Genomic DNA, 17,658 nt, shown 5'->3' on the forward strand with positions numbered 1-17,658 from the left:
GAACACATTCTCTCTTCAAAGGTTCTGTAGTCACTCAGTGAGGGCCTGATCCAAAATCCAGTCAAGTCAATGGAAGTCTTTTCTAGTGATGTCAATGGGCTTTGGATCAGGCCCTGCGTCAGCATCACAAAGCTATTCTCAGACTAATAGTAAGAGACTTTTCCCACAAATATGGGGAAACCCCACAAGTCAGTCACCCTCACAATATAGCACTGCTAGAGGTAGGTCAGTGCTGGAGGCCAGACAGAGGACAACCACCGGGCCACCTCTATAAAACGAGGATTCTTACTGCTACTGTGGAAGAGTATCACCCAGCCAAACATCCCTGCTACTCTTAAGGCTGTGACATTAGACTCCCTTCTGTCCTTATCCCCAGCAATTCTGGGCCCCCATGGGGCATGCTCTACATCAGTAAAGAAGCCAAAGTGGGAAAGTTCAGAAGCCTTTTTATTTGTGTAGCATCGATAAGGAAACTAAACACTCCATGATAACCTTTCATGCTAAGGAGCTCAAAGGTTGCCTAATATGTAGGTTATGTACAGAAGGCCTTATATTTGATTGTGACTAGTTAAAAATAAACTCTAGTATCTGTAAACAAACCCTGTGGTCTGCTGACTGCAGCACCCTCCCCAGTCCACTCCGGTCCCCTTCAGGTAGAAGGATCGCATTTCAAAGGAGGAGGATGAACTGTGGGACCCTCGCAGGTCTAACGGCTGGTGTCCATGGTCAGGATTTCACAACTTCCTCACATCATGCAGTTAATTTTCAATTTGAAAAGGAGTGTTAAAGTCTCTTGGGAACAGCTTCTCTAGGCTTTCCAGAGTGGCCAAACGTGTTGATTCTAAGACCTGCAGCACACCATCGGGCAGAGCCAAAAGTTCATTTTGGTTTATGTTTGACGTCTGCGTCTCCACACATCAATGGATACAAAAGGGAAAAGGTCAATACAAGGCCTTGGGTGCTCTCTTTCAATATATTTTTTTCTCCTGTGATGTTAAAAAAACAACAACATTCAAGTGATTTAGAAACTGCACATCAGGCACCAAAAACATGCAAAGATGGAGTCAAACCGCCTTCAAATGTAGAATTGCAGCCTTTTCTCATTATAGTTTCTTGGGGAAATATCGATAATATAGGGACTCCTGCTGAAAAGGTGAAGACTAGAGCAGCTTCTGTAGGAGCTTTCCAAAACCAGTGCTCTTACAACATTCACTACAGTGACTTTTAGTGGGAGAGGCTGGGATCATTCCCATAACAAATGTTTTTACACCAATGGTAGGCAACCTGCGGCCCGTCAGGGTAATCCGCTGGTGGACCGCAAGACAGTTTGTTTACATAGACCATCCGCAGGCACGGCTCCCCACAGCTCCCAGTGGCTGCAGTTCACCGTTCACAGCCAATGGAAGCTGCGGGAAGCGGTGGCTGGCGCAGTTCGCCGTTCCCGGACAATGGAAGCTGTAAGAAACGGTGAGGGCCACTGCTTCCTGCAGCTCCTATTGGGCAGGAACAGCAAACCGTGGCCACTGGGAACTGCGGGCGACTGTGCCTGCAGACTGTTGATGTAAACAAACAGTCTCACAGCCGCCAGCAGATTACCCTGACAAGCCGTGTGCGGCCCGCGGGCCACAGGTTGCCCACCATTGTTTTACACCGTTCTCTTCTCTGACTCCTCTTGATGCTGGACCTAGAGCAACTTAGAAATCCTCTTTTCAATGTTTCAAAAACTATTCCATATAAAATACTCAGGATCGAGAGGCCTAGTATGATATAAGTCCCTCACTATACAGATGTTTGTATGTGAACTGTGTTTAAGGTACGGCAGAGGGCCCCCAAATAATCATATACAGAAACCTGACTTCAGTTTTGGAAGATGTCTAATGATGTAAGAGGTTTTAATGTCAGAGCAGTTGATGGCACTGGAACCCAAACATCTTATTCTTTCAGCTTATGGCAGTGTTCTTGGAGGCACATGCCATCTCAGCTCCCTGTTGCTTTCATCCTCACACTGAAAAACTGTCAAGAAGGGGGGCAAATGTGATTTACATCAAGGAATCAGCTCTGTGTCAGCAAGTCCCGCTCTGAAAGGATCGCCTTCACCTTCTCCACAATGGTCCATACTTCTGCCATGGCACCTCGACCTGGAGAGCAAGGTCACACACACAGTAAAACTCAGGTCCCAAGGAGGCTGCACAACTGCTGAGCATTGACATACCACAAGTCCTGCTGAAATTTGGCCTTGTTCCTTCCCGTACACACAGCAGTGCAATGTGCCAGTGCATTTTCTAAGCAGCGCATTGCAGCAAGTTATACCAGAAATGTTGGCAGGATAGAACAAGCCTAGGGTACGTCTTCACTATCAGCGGGTAGCAATCGATTTATCCGGGATCGATATATCGCGTCTCGTTAAGATGCGATACATCGATCCCCGAACGCGCCTACCGTCAACTCCGGAACTCCACCAGAGCGAGCAGCGGTAGCGCAGTCGACGGGGGAGCCGCGGCCGTCGATCCCGCGCCATGTGGACCCCAGGTAATTCGATCCAAGATACTTCGACTTCAGCTACGGTATTCGCGTAGCTGAAGTTGCCTATCTTGGATCGATCCCCCCCCAGTGTAGACCAGCCCCTAGTGTGAAGATCAGCTCCGACTGCCAAAATCCAAGGGGCCAGACACTGCCACAAACTATGGATCCTCATGAATGGCCCTTGTGATTCCCATAATGGCCTGAATATCAGAAAGCAACTGTGTTCCATATGGGCAGGTGAAAAATACCCATAAACTAGCCACAGGGCCTCATCGGTTCTCCAGGGTCTATGTAGATTATGTGTCCTGGTTAAATGCCAATTGGTTGATTACAAATATTGAGTGGAAATGACCAAAACACATTAATGTGAGATAATTTTTTTCATTTCACTTCTCATTTTGAAACCCAGAAACTTTATTTTTGTTTGAAATTTATGCAAAATAGCCATTTTTTTCTATGTCAAAACCATGAACACTTTGTATTTTTGTACGCTTTCAATACACAATGAAATTAAGACTATTTTCAAGTGAAAATTGTCCTGACTTTGTTTTGGCTTGCATCCTGAACTAATTCTTGGAAATGTAACAAGAACAAAATGTAAAAACTCTTCCTTTGGGATTGGTTACTTGCCAGATGTGCACTAAATCTTTCGGTGGAGATGTTGCTTTCACTCCTGAAGTCTTTTTTCATAGATTCATACATTTCATAAATTTTCAGGCCTCAAGGGATCATTAGATAATCTAGTCTGACCTCCTGTTAAACACGGGTCATAGAATTTCATCCAGCTACTCCTGAATTTAAAGCAGTAACTTGTGTTTGACAAAAGCATATCTTCCAGAAAGGCATTCAGTCTTCATGTGAAGACTTCAAAGGTGGAGAATCCATCACTTTGCTTAGTAATTTGTTCCAAAGGTTAATCACTTTCACTGTTAAAAAGTGTGCCTTATTTCTAATTTAAAATCTAATTACCTAATTGCTAGTTAATTACCTAGTTCCTAATTAGAAATTAGTTACCTTAGACTTGTTTTAAGAAGGCCCCATAATTGTCAGCACCTGTTGGTGAATGATGGTTTTGAAAGAACAAAGGAACTATTTTCCTAAAAAGCAGAAAGAACCTTTGTTCTACACTAGGCTATTTCAGACCCATAATTCCGAACAGGTGAACTCCCACAGGTGGATTGCATTGTAGATAAGGAATAGGCAGGTTTGTGTGTTAATCTCCATGCTGTCTAACCCTGAACAGGTGGAACAGCACCCAACAGATATGGACAAGAGACATCCTCTTGGATTGCCTCCTTACCAGAGGCAACGTGTGGGAGGAGGGCACACGGGGTCATGTGCCCCCCCAGATTTCTGCCTTCCATTTCCAGCCAGGCATCCACCAGCACTGAGGGGCTTGCAGGGCAGAGTCATCGCAGTCCAAAGGGCTCAGCAGGAGCATCTGAGTCTGCAGCACACTGGGACTGGGCAAGGCCACTGGAGCAGGTGGTGGCAGCAGGCAGGGCAGGGCTGTTGCTGGTGCCTGGCAGCAGGAAGCTGGGCTAGGGGGGAACCAGCAGATCCATCCCCACCTTCCCTGAACCAGCTGCAGGTGCTGGGCGCTGCAGGGGCTTCAGCAGCCACGAAGCCCAGCCAGAGGTGGCTCAGCAAGGGAGGATGCCCCCTGCAGGAGGAGCGGCGCCACATGTGGCTACTGCTTTGGGCACAAAGCCTATTGGACAGAGCAGCTCCATGCTCCCTGGGGCCGGGGCCAGGGCCAGGGCCCGGGCCGAGCAGGGTGATGGAGGGGAAAAAAGGGCTCTAAGCCCCTGCCCACTGGGCTGCTGGGGAGTCTGCAAGTCCAGGGTGGGAACAGGCTGGAAATCAACTCCCCAGCCCCCACTCCAGTGCTTATCTGAGCAGCAGAGAGGCTCCCCCATGCCAGCGCTGCACAGGGCTGTGGACAGCTTTGGCACATGCAGGGCTCGTCTCCTCCTGGGCTACGCCCTGTGCGTGAGGGTCTTGGGCTTTCCCGGGGTGCTGTCCTGGCCAGAGGCAGAGGGGAAGGAAGGAGTCCGCCGGGCAGGCTGCAGGTGTTCTGAGTGCTCCCATCAGGGGCTGGTTCTCTGCATAGAGCTGCTGGGAGCGGGATACATCCCGCTGGCAATTTATGGAGGAGCAGCAGGGCTGGGGGTGGGGACAACAAGAGAGAGAGCTGCAGGAGGCGGCAGAAGGAGGAGAGCATGCAAAGGGGCGATGGGTGGGCAGCAGAGCCAATGCATGGGGCGGTCAGGTCCCCCCAACAAACCTTTAAATTGTGCCTTCCACTATCAACACCTCTGCTCCTTACAGTTCTGCATACAGAGCTATTCATCTTAATGATCCATAAATAACATTTCCAAGACCTGTCTGCGTTTTCCCAGCTACTTCCATTTCACCTTTGGCAAGTCATATCTGGACTGTTCAGCTGTGCAAAATCTTGGTAAGCAGTATGTCCTGAACCCACAAATTATTCATAAAGGGTGAAATCCACCCCAACACAAAACCTACGCACCTCTGAGAGATAATCACAAACAAAATAAGAAAATAAATAAAATAATCATGAAACAGAAGAGAAACACTCTTCAGTTTCACCACTATGAAAAGCTTAGCTAGATAGGCTCTACTGATAGCTCATGACACAGAATACTGGTTAAGCAGGATGAAAAGCGTAAGCATTAAGAAGTACTTTGCCTGAGCCAGCTGCTGCAGGCCAGTCTGTCTTACTGTCCCAGAAAGATTAAGCAATACAGTGATAAAAACACGTCAGCTCATCTGAGTTTTGTTTATATTACAGGCAGGGCCACCGAGAGCGGGTTCGGGCCCCGGTGAAAAAATTTTTTCGGGCCCCCCAGCAAGGGCGGACCGGCTAAACAGGGCCGACGAGGGGGGAAGTGGGGAGCCAGGGAAGCTGGGCCCCGGGCCCCCTTCCAGACCGCCGGCCCCAGTAATTTTTACCGGCTTCCCCCCTTTCTCATCGGCACGGATTACAGCATCCATTGAGGGAGCGGAATCTGTTGGGAATTACAGATCCAAAAATTTGGGTGTAGACATAGTTAGAGACTTCTTGGGTCTACTAGGGGAAAGAAATTACAAGGGAAAGTAATTCAAGCAAAGACTGTGTGCAGACGCGCTTGCGAATACTGAGGTTTTGTCCCGATTCCAGTCATCAGTGGCCTGTTATCAGTGTAACTGCACCAACACAAACCTGTAGAATAGACAGGCAAAACACTGACTGGTCCAAATTGCAGCTTTCTTTTGCTACTCTATGGGTTTTAACCTTGCTGGCATCAACCACTGGGATCAGAGCAAACTTCAATGTGGACAAGACCTAAAAATCACAACTGTTTCTGGAGATGGAGGTGTTTGATGGATGTAAGATATCAATGGTGAGGGATATACAGGAAGGATGGTCCAGTGGCTAGGGTGTTCACTTGGGTGACCTGGCTTCAATTCCCTGCTCTGCCACAGACTTCCTGTGTGACCTTGGGTAAGTCACGGATCCTCTCTGTGCCTCAGTTCCCCACCGCTACATTACGGATAATAGCACTGTCCCATCTCACAGGGATGTGTGAGGATAAATACATAAAAGATTGCGAGGTGCTCAGATACCATGATGTGACAGGGTTGGGACCCACCACAGCAGCGCCTCCCACTGGTCGTCTCAGGAATTAGCTCAGTCCAGTGGAGCGCCCTCTGCTGGTAGTGTCCTGTCCGTCATCTGTTCTCTGCTGGTGTCTGGACCCGTGTTGCTCCCCGCTCGGCAACATCCATTTCAGGCCACTGCCCTTCAGCAGTGCCCCCTAGTCCATCCTCACCCCCTTCCGGGGGGGAGGTGATCAGCAGTCTTTCTACGCCCCAGCCACTATGTCCAACCACACCCCAAAGTCTAATCCCTCCGGTCAGGGATCTGGCGTAGTCCGTGATGGCTGCTCCCCACGGCCGATGGCTGGGTGTACTGCAAGGAGGGAAAGGAGAGAGCCAGGCTTGCCCTCTACTCTGGGTCCCAGCCCAGGGACTCTCTAGCGGCAGCCTTGCTGTCCTCCTTCTCTCCCCTTGTCTGTCCACTTCCCTGGGCCGCTTCCCCTGTGGCCCCTTCCACCCGCTAGGCCCTTCCCTTCAGGGCCTGCAGCCTGGCAGGCTACGGGCTAGAGCTCCCTTCTGCTTCCCGAGCCTGGCCAGCACTGCGCTGTCCACGGTGCTAGTCTGCCAGCTCTGGAGACAGACCTTCCCCTGTTGAAGGTCTGCGCCAGACTGTCTGTGCCCTTCTTGGGCAGCCTTTAAATAGGGCCAAGCTGAGCCGTGATTGGCTGTCTCCAATCTTGGCTCTGAGTGGCCCCCAGTAAGCCCTTTTCTTATTGGCTGCCAGTCTGCGCAGGCGCACTGGCCTGCTGCAGCCCCCTCTAGCATGGGGGTGGGGCAGACACCCCACCACACATGGTAATAGTGGATCTTAGGTAAATAGATAAAGGAAAAGACAAAAAAGGGAAGGCATGTTGATCCAGATGGCTTTTCCCATTTTGCCAGTCTATTGTGTGGTTTGACCTCATTTGGATGTTTCCATTTATGGTAATCATGAACATGTGAGAAATTTGATGTGACGAGCTATAAGAACCCTAGCAGAACGGTTATGGCCCAGTGTGTTTTTACTGATTTAAATAACTTACAAATGTGTTTATCCAGCCATAAATGTATATTAGTATTAAGTTCCAAAAGGCCTCTCTTTTAGAGATGCACATTATTTAATTGCAACAGAGAGTCCTGTGGCACCTTTAAGACTAACAGATGTATTGGATCTGACGAAGTGGGTATTCACCCATGAAAGCTTATGCTCCAATACATCTGTTAGTCTTAAAGGTGCCACAGGACTCTCTGTTTTTTACAGATTCAGACTAACACGGCTACCCCTCTGATACTTGACATTATTTACTTGAGAGATCAGGAGGTGTGAAAGCCAACCCCTACTCAGCAACCACAAAGACTATTTTTAAACATGTCTTATTTTCCAGACAGATTTCTATGCACTGTGTCAATGCACACCATAGAGCTTGGTATCAAACTATACAGCAGAGTTATTAAAATATTAACACAGATGTGCTTGTTCAAACATGATTCTATATAGGTGCTACAGCTGATCTGTTTTTATGAATAACTTGATTACACATTTGTAAAATATGCCAAGGAAACAGCTTTCCTTCTCTATCCATATATGGCCCTCATTACTATATAGTATCTGAGTGCCTCCATTTTTTAATGTATCTATCCCTTCACAACTCCCCTGTGAGACAGGGAAGTACTATTCTCCTCTATTATCCCCACTGGGGCACAGAGAGACTAGACCAAGGTCAAACAGAAAATCTGTGGCAGAGCAGAGAATTGAATCTGGGTCTCTCAAGTCCCAGGATAGCATGCTAACCACTGGCCCATCCTTCCTCTCTCTCGTGTGCTTATCATGGATTACTAGTTGGCAATATTTACTTTACAAATCTTAGGTTGATTTGAGTTATTGAAGCTAAGTTAAGCCCCTAACCCCAAATTCCAACTCCTAATTCTGCTTTGGATTCCTAGCATTTCACAGTGTCTGCATGGATTTTGAAAATTGGCAAGAAAAGAAATATTTTCTTCAAGGCTGGTCTGAGACCCAATTGCAACACATTTCTGTAAACTTTGGCAATGGAGGGTTACAGCACAAACTGTACTTGTTCACCTCAGCGCAGCACACTGAAGTTCACAGGGTGAGAAGATTGTCTCACCATCAGTGTAACATTTCCATGATCATCATGGGAGAAAGCACATAGGAAAGTAGCCAGAGGCCATGCTAAAGACTGACCTTCATCCCCACACACCAGCTTCTTCACCACACAAGGGATCTCTGTGTAGCCAAAGTCCTTTAGTTGCTCCAGCTGCTGAGCTGTAATAGGATGCTCCCACATGGCTGTGTTCATAGCAGGGCAGAACAGCAGGGGTTTGGTCATATCCCATGCGCGGATGACACAGGTCTGTAAAAAAAAAAAAAAAAAAAGACAACAAGAGATCCAACCCTAGCGTTTGCCTTTCCTATTTGCATCTCCTATCACACTGCTGCAGAAGCCCTTTGCCAAGCCAAAGACCATTAGGGCTGGGGTACCCAAACTTTGCCCAGCCACACAGGAAACTTGTCAGCAGCTTCCAGGCTGCAACGAATTGGCACTAAATGGCATAAGATTGCAGCAGCCTCATTTCTAATAGGGAAAAGGGGGCAGGGCTACAAAGAGGGCAAGTCCCATCTTTTCTTGAGTCAAGTGAGCAGCCCACTCAGATCCAGCTGACAGTCTCTTTGGCCTGCACCTCCACAGTAAAGCTAAGGATGACCACAAACCATTCTGTAGAACTCTCTAGACCGTATTTGAGAGAAGTCAGGTGTACAGTCATTTTGCCTAAGTGCCGTGTCGACTAGATATGCCACTTTTGCCATCAAAAGAAGCATCCCATCTTCCATGGATGTAACTAGCATCAAGTAGAAGAAACATGTCTGACCTATTTCAAAACAAGCCCTCAGCTTCCCAGCCATCAAACAGCTCCTAAACATTACATCAGAATCTACAGTGACAGAGTTTGCAGATCATTAATAGAGGGCGCAGTCAGTTCTCTGTCTGGCTTCTTGAACCAGCAAGATATTATCTTGTCAGATAGGCAGATAGGGTTTGCTACAGCATTCTAAAGACAAAAAAGGACAAGAGGAAGTTACTCACCTTGTGCAGTAACGATGGTTCTTCGAGATGTGTGTCCCAAGGTTGGTCCACTATAGGTGTATCTGCGCCCCTGCTCCTCTAATCGGAGATTTTAGGTAGCAGTGTCCATTCAACCCACACATGCACCCTCCCTCCCTCGTGGTCTGCCTAGAGGCTATCTAGTACTGCGCAGGCGAACCCCCTCAGGTCCTTCTCTACCGCAAATCCCCTTATGGAGAACGCTAGAGGGAAGGAAGGCGGGTTGTGGAGCACCAACAGGGGGGCACATCTCAAAGAACCATTGTTACTGCACAAAGTGAGTAACTACCACTTCTTCTTCAAGTAGTGCCCCTATGGGTGCTCCACTGCAGGTCACTTTACAGCAGTATCCCCCATGGAGGGCCAAGGCTTCGGAGTGGCGTCTGTTACTATAGAAAGTAGTGTGGAGTCGAAGATGGAATCAGAGGCCGAATCTCCAGTGATAGCATAATATTCTGCGAAAGCATGGGCAGAGGCCCAAGTCGCTGCTCTGCAGATTTCCGAGATAGGGACATCCTTAAGGAATGCAACTAACGTAGAAATTAACCTTGCAGAATGCGTATGGATTAAGGACGCAGGCAACAGGGTAATGCTCCTCCTGCTAAGCCGACACTTCTAGAGACATTCTAGACAATCATAGGTGAAGCCTGTCACTCCAGCTGTATTTTACTCATTTACAAGCACTGTGGTTTTCCTTAGCACTGGGGTTCAGCCATTCAGAGTTTCTTGACCTGAATGGCACCTGTCCACACAAATTTCCTTTTGAGATTTTATGTGCCTACATCCCAACCCACCCTCAACTCATTTTTGAGGGGCACTGAACTGGTTTACGCCAGCGCTGTATGTGCAGATTTGCATTCTCTTTGAAGATTCCTTAGGTGTCTAAAATTCTGTGACCTTCCCTATCTAAAGAGCACCAATCTCTGGTCCCAAAGCACTTGGGTGTACAGGGGGCTCTTGGGTAGTCTGTCTTACCCAAATACAGGAGCTGACTCCCTTCTTCCACTCACCCCAAGCTACCTGAGGTACCAGAAAACGGCATTGCCCCCAAAAAGACCTCTGGCTGAAACTGGAAGATAAATCTGTGAGTGTGGGTGGGTGGATGTCCATGTTATGCTTTTAGGTGAGGGAGTGAGGACTAGCAGGAAGTAAACAAACTTATCTGATCTCACAGGTGTCTTTCTATACTGCATCTAAAACACAGAAAGGAAGAGGAACTGGAGAGTGAGAAAGTGTGTGTGTGAGATAGAGAGAGACAGAGAGATGGAGAGGCTTTAAGGTGCAGGAGAGGAAGAAGAATCATGCATCAGGAAAAGGAGGAGGAGGAAATATAAGGAAAGGGATAGCAGGTGAACATCATGAGAGAAGAGCCAGGGAGATGAAGAAGGATGTGAAGAGGAAGAGAGAGAGAGGTATAAGGAGGGAGCCAGGGGAAAGAGCAGGCATTATTTATTATTATTAGTAGTAGTAATATTTTAATGCCTAGAAGCCTTAGTCATGGATCCAGGCTCCATTTCACTAGGCGCTATACAAACACAGAACAACATAGTGCCTGCCCCAAAGAGCTTGCATGAAAAGGAAAACAGAATAGAGGCACAGTGGAAAAAATAGAGGGATGAGGAAAAAGAGCGTGAAAGATGTCCTCAGCCAGTATTCAGGGCAACTAATGGCCCAGATGCGGACAGTAACTCACCAGTAAGTTGTCACAGATGCCATTTGCTATTTTTGCCAGTGTATTTGCATCAAGAGGAGCCACTAGCATCAGGTCGGCCCAGCGCCTCAGGTCGATGTGGAGGACTGGGTCTGTACGCCCTTTCCACAGCTGCAGACAACAGAAGAGGCTGGATCACTGAACCCTCCTGAGACACTAACTCATACACAGAACACTTGACACTGTACCAACCCCACATGCATAAATGCCATGTCAAACCACGGGGAAAGAGTAACATCCACACGGAGCAAGGCCCAATCATAATGGGGCTCTGAGACAGCAGTGCTGCTGCTGCTTCATATTTAACCCTTCTCTTGCTTCACTCTTCCTATAGTTACTATTTATATTGTGGTAGCACCTAGAAACTCCAATCAAAGATCAGAGCCCCATTGTGCTAGGCACTGTACAGACAAACATCAAGGAAATAGACTCTGCTTCAGAGAGCACTCAATCTACATGTCAGACATCTACATCACCCTGCATGCCAGCACAGGCTTCCCCATCCCATTCACCACAGGGCATCTGTGAATCTCAGGAACCGTTAGAAAAGCTTCCTGAAAATTTTACCCTGGTGACTACGCTGCATTGAACAACCCCGGTCAAAACTCCATAGAATAGACTAGATGAGGCCAGCTAGGCCTTTCTCGCTCCATCCTTTGTAACTCTGATCATTCTGGTTTACCCAGAAGGTTTATGCTGCCCTGGAAATTCTCTTTGTGACAGACATGGTGATTTCCTGCAATATCCTGGGCAAACCTTAATTCAATAAGGTTTAACTTAATTCAGCAAGTTTAAGTATCTTTGGAGCCCACTGTATTAAAACCACAAAATGTATGTATTATTGTGGGATTCACTAGGGTGAAGACTTGTAAACCTTGGGAAGTGTTGTGAACTTCAAAGGACTATTTTAAACAAAGTTAGGTGGGGTTCCTAGGAAGTATCTGGGGGAAGGTGTATAGGTCACAGTTCAGTGCAACTGCCCCTGTATTCCCCCTCTATGATTGAGCAAAGGAAACCCACTCTCAGGCTTCCAGATCCCCAGCCACCACCTCTCTTGGATGGAGACACATGTCTCTCTCCCTCCTAACCGGGGTTTTTCCAGATTGCACAGCTCTCTTCCTACGCTGTGAGTTCCCCAGCAAGTCAGACTGCCTAAGCTAGCCTGCTTTGCCTTTGCCTCAGAGGCAATAAACAGTGTAATTGCCGATAGGTATAAATTACAAAACAGCTTGTCCTAAGCAAGCACATTTATTCTTAAGGTGAAAGCACTACAGAGAAAACATATTAAAAAAGTAAAAGAAACTACACGTGTGGCATACTAATCAGCTTACCGGAGATCACCTCAATTCCAGCAAGGGCTCCGACATGTGATTGGTCCTTCAAACTCCACCATGGGGGTTTTCTGTGGTCACAAGTTGTGACGCAGTAGGGAGGAGGGCGGACTGACTCAGGAATGTGGTCTAGTTTAACTGGGACTGTCTGTATTAGGGATGGGATCGCAGGGGAAGATTTTACTTGAGGGTTACCTGAGCTTGTAACCTGAGTCAGGAGGGGGGTGCTGCCATGTGACACCTTTGCCCAGGAAACTGAACAAAGGGAGGGGAGGAGCTGGGGGAAGGGGGAGAGAGACGGGTAGAGGGGGTTTTTGCTTTCAGTTTTGGGTTGGAAGGAGAAACGCAGGGAACCCCAAAGCTGGGGTCTAAGCTCCCTAAACCCCACCCCCAGAAGGACTTGACTGAGGGTCCTGGTTGTACCTACAAGCTCTGCTTGGGACTGTGTTCCTGTCATCTAATAAACCTTCTGTTTTACTGGCTGGCTGAGAGTCATGGTGAATCGCAGGAAGAGGGGTGCAGGGCCCTGACTTCCCCACACTCCGTGACACAAGTTCATATCAACTGTTAGTTCAGAACAAGCTCACCCTGAATCCGAGAGTCACCCTTTACACAGTTTGGTCTTTGATCTGCAGAGACCATGAATACTTAAGTAGCCAGACAATGGTCCCCTCCTCGGGATGAAGCTTCAAAAGGCTGGGTCTCTACACAGCTGGAAGTGGTCATTTGCATTTACCAATCTGCAGGTATTTTCTAGAACCCCACTTATATTTGTTTGTCTGGAACATTGCTTAAAATATTCCTCTGAAGCTCATAACACTTCCCAAGGTTTACACTGGCCAGGTCTCCCCCAGAAGACGTTACATACAAACCCACAATAACACACAAACTTCACATTTTAAATACAATAGACTGTAAACATACATTAATTCAAAAAGGTTTAACTTAATCCAATCAGGTTTGTCCTGGATATTGCAGGAAATTGCTATATCTGTCACTCTGACCTTGATGGAGCATCTGAGCTGGTAAAATGTCAAGAGAAGCAGCAAATGAGATGAGATGTCTTACCTCCAGAGGCCAGGCACAACCACAGGCCACTGAGAGGTGTGCATCAGGGCCACAAACTGCTCACTCTATGAGTCACACACAACCACAACAGAGAGGCAGCATCCGGAATAACTAGTGCTCCCCACCCTTCCCAAAGTAGGGCCTTCACTCTCTTTTTAGTTTTTAAGTACATTAAAGAGTCTCGCCTTCTTTTTAAAATAACTTTTTGTATTTAACTCTTCTGGAGCCAGGTACAATGCAAGCAGGAGATACGCAGGCTCCTCTCAGCCCTGGTCTACACTACGATTGTAGGTCGAATTTAGCAACGTTACCTCGATTTAAGCCTGGACCCGTCCACACGATGAAGCCCTTTTTTTCGACTTAAAGGGCTCTTTAAATCGATTTCTTTACTCCACCTCCGACGAGGGGATTAGCACTGAAATTGGCCTTGCTGGGTCAATTCTGGGGTTGTGTGGACGCAATTCAACGGTATTGGCCTCCAGGAGCTATCCCACAGTGCTCCATTGTGACCGCTCTGGACAGCGCTCTCAACTCAGATGCACTGGCCAGGTAGACAGGAAAAGGCCCACAAACTTTTAAATCTCATTTCCTGTTTGGCCACCATGGCAAGGTGCAGGTGAGTGCAGATCTCATCAGCAGAGGTGACCATGATGTAGTCCCAGGATTGCAAAAGAGCTCCAGCATGGACCGAACGGGAGTACGGGATCTGCTCGCAATATGGGGAGATGAATCCGTGCTAGCTGAACTCCGTAGCAGTAAACGAAATGCCAAAACATTAGAAAAAGTCTCAAAGGGCATGAAGGACAGAGGCCATAACAGGGACGCACAGCAGTGCCGCATGAAAATTAAGGAGCTACCACAAAACCAGAGAGGCAAGCGGAAGGTCCAGAGCAGAGCCGCAGACATGCTGCTTCTACACTGCATGACATGCTAGGGGGTGCAGCCACCACTACCCCAATCCCATGCTTTGACTCCATCAATTGAGAATCACGCAACATGGAAGCGGGTTTTGGGGACGAGGAAGATGATGATGAAGAGCTTGAAGATAACTCACAGCAGGGAAGCGGAGAAACCAGTTTCCCCAACAGCCAGGATACGTTTTTCACCCTGGACCTGGAGCCAGTAACCCCCGAACCCACCCAAGGCGTGCTCCCGGACCTGAGGGCAGACATGGGACCTCTGGTGAGTGTACCTTTGTAAATATTATACAAGGTTAAAAAGCAAGCATGTTTAATGATTCATTTGCCCTGGCATTCGCGGCCAGTACAGCTACTGGAAAAGTCTGTTAACGTGTCTGGGGATGGAGCGGAAATCCTCCAGGGACATCTCCATAAAGCTCTTCTGGATGTACTCCCAAAGCCTTTGCAAAAGGTTTCTGGGCAGTGCAGCCTTATTCCGTCAGCCATGGTAGGCCACTTTACCACGCCAGGCCAGGCCAGTAGCACATAGTCTGGAATCATTGCATAACAAAGCATGGCAGCGTATGGTCCCGGTGTTTGCTGGCATTCAGACAACATCCATTCTTTATCTCTGTGTTATCCTCAGGAGAGTGACATCATTCATGGTCACCTGGTTGAAATAGGGTGCTTTTATTAAGGGGACATTCAGAGGTGCCCGTTCCTGCTCGGCTGTTTGGCTGTGTAACTGAACAGAAACGTTCCCGGCTGTTAGCCACGCGATGGGGGGAGGGGTGAAGTGATCATCCCAGAGAATTGCGTGTGTGTGTGTGGGAGGGGGTATTTGGGTTTGTGCTGCACGCTAACCCGCAAACCGCAGTCTCTCCTTTTAAATTGAAAACCAATTTTAAATGGTCAACCCAATGGCCGCTTGGTATGGGAAATGAGGGCGCTGGTGTTTTAAACCATTCCCACATGTTAAGAAGGTTAAAGAAGCCAAAAGACTGTGGCTTACCATGGCTGCCTGCAAGCCAAATTCTGTTGCCTGGCACTGCGTGAGTGATCTCTCACACCAAACCGGCAGGCCCTCAATATAAATAAGAGGCAAAATGCGACCTTGTAACGAAAACACATGTGCTGTGTAATGTGAACAGCAAGGTTTAACGGGAAAGAGTGATCCTATTGTTATCTAAAATGTATCTTTTTAACTACCAATTCTCCCTTTTCCCCCACCAGCTGCAAATGCTTCTCCTTCACAGAGGCTAGGAAAGATTAGAAGGCGAAAAAACGCACTCGGGATGAGATGTTCTCGGAACTCCAGATGTCCTCCCATGCTGACAGAGCACAGCAGAATGCGTGGAGGCAGACAATGTCAGAGAGCAGGAAAGCACAATATGAACGCGAAGAGAGGTGGCGGGCTGAATGGCGGGCTGAAGAGAGTAAGTGGCGTCAGCTTGTGACAGAAGGCAAGAGTCGATGCTCCGGCTGCTGGAGCATCAAACTGATATGCTCCAGCATATGGTTGAGCTGCAGGAAAGGCAGCAGGAGCACAGACCACCACTACAGCCCCTGTGTAACCAACAGCCCTCCTCCCCAAGTTCCATAGCCTCCTCACCCAGACGCCCAAGAACGCGGAAGGGGGGCCTCCGGCCACCCAGTCACTTCACCCCAGAGGATTGCCCAAGCAACAGAAGGCTGGCCTTCAATAAGTTTTAAAGTGCAGTGTGTCCTAGTCCTTCCCTCCTCCCCCACCCCACCTGGCGCTTCCCTCCTCCCTCACCCCTCCCGGGCTACCTTGGCAGTTATCCCCCTATTTGTGTGATGAATTAATAAAGAATGCATGAATGTGAAGTAACAATGACTTTATTGCCTCTACAAGCGGTGATCGAAGGGGGGGAGGGTGTCTAGCTTACAGAGTGAACTGGGGGGGGAGGGGGTTCATCAAGGAGAAACAAACAGAACTTTCACACCCTAGCCTGGCCAGTCATGAAACTGTTTTTCAAAGCTTCTCTGCTGCGCACCGTCCCCTGCTGTGCTCTGCTAACCGCCCTGGTGTCTGGCTGCGTGTACTCAGCGGACAGGCGATTTGCCTCAACCTCTCACCCCGCCATAAATGTCTCCCCCTTACTCCCACAGATATTGTGGCGTGCACAGCAAGCAATAACAACAATGGGAATATTAGTTTCACTGAGGTCTATCCGAGTCAGTAAACTGCGCCAGCGCGCTTTTAAACGTCTAAACGCATATTCTACCACCATTCTGCACTTGCTCAGCCTATAGTTGAGCAGGTCCTGACTACTGTCCAGGCTGCCTGTGTACGGCTTCATGAGCCATGGCATTAAGGGGTAGGCTGGGTCCCCAAGGATAACGATAGGCATTTCAACATCCCCAACGGTTATTTTCTGGTCTGGGAAGAAAGTCCCTTCCTGCAGCTTTTGAAACAGACCAGAGTTCCTGAAGACGTGAGCATCATGTACCTTTCCCGGCAATCCCACGTTGACGTTGGTCAAATGTCCCTTCTTATCCACCAGTGCTTGTAGCAGCATTGAAAAGTACTCCTTTCGGTTTATGTACTCGCTGGCTTGGTGCTCCGGTGACAAGATAGGTATAGGGGTTCCATCTATCACCCCACCACAGTTAGGGAATCCCATTGCAGCAAAGCCATCCACTATGACCTGCACGTTTCCCAGAGTCACTACCCTTGATATCAGCAGCTCTTTGATTGCGTTGGCTACTTGGATCACAGCAGCCCCCACAGTAGATTTGCCCACTCCAAACTGATGCCCGACTGACCGGTAGCTATCTGGCGTTGCAAGCTTCCACAGGGCTATCGCCACTCGCTTCTCAACTGTGAGGGCTGCTCTCATCTTGGTATTCTGGCACTTCAGGGGAGGGGAAAGCAACTCACAAAGTTCCATGAAAGGGCCCTTACGCATGTGAAAGTTTTGCAGCCACTGGGAATCATCCCAGACCTGCAACACTATGCGGTCCCACCAGTCTGTGCTTGTTTCCCAGGCCCAGAATTGGCATTCCCCAGCATGAACCTGCCCCATTAACACCATGATGTGCACATTGCAGGGGCCTGTAGTTTGTGAGAAGTCTATGTCCATGTCTATTTCCTCATCACTCTCGTCACTGCGCTGTCGTCGCCTCCTCGCCTGGCTTTGCTTTGGCAGGTTCTGGTTCTGCATATACTCCAGGATAATGCGCCTATTGGTTATAGTGCTCATAATTGCCATGGTGATCTGAGTGGGCTCCATGATCCCAGTGCTATGGCGTCTGGGCTGAAAAAATACGCGAAACGATTGTCTGCCGTTGCCTTCACAGAGGGAGGGAGTGGGGGCCTGACGACATGTATCCAG

At 48.4% G+C, this 17,658-nt stretch overlaps 1 protein-coding gene across 4 annotated transcripts in view; it reads right to left on the reverse strand.

The window, feature by feature from the left end:
• Positions 1–429: 429 nt before the first annotated feature.
• PPCDC (phosphopantothenoylcysteine decarboxylase) overlaps positions 430–17,658 on the reverse strand; it is a 46,833-nt gene continuing 29,604 nt past the window's right edge. For 3 of the 4 annotated variants that reach the window (XM_054042116.1, XM_054042119.1, XM_054042117.1), the window contains 3 exons: positions 10,984–11,112; positions 8,372–8,540; positions 430–2,138 (listed from right to left, as the gene is read on the reverse strand). In XM_054042116.1, coding sequence (XP_053898091.1) covers positions 2,053–2,138; positions 8,372–8,540; positions 10,984–11,112 — 384 coding nt within the window. In that variant the 3' untranslated portion in view covers positions 430–2,052. The remainder of the gene's footprint in view (positions 2,139–8,371; positions 8,541–10,983; positions 11,113–17,658) is intronic. The other variant, XM_054042118.1, reaches the window with a different exon arrangement.

This window comes from Malaclemys terrapin, chromosome 10 (assembly GCF_027887155.1).
Source record: "Malaclemys terrapin pileata isolate rMalTer1 chromosome 10, rMalTer1.hap1, whole genome shotgun sequence".
Taxonomy (NCBI): domain Eukaryota; kingdom Metazoa; phylum Chordata; order Testudines; family Emydidae; genus Malaclemys; species Malaclemys terrapin.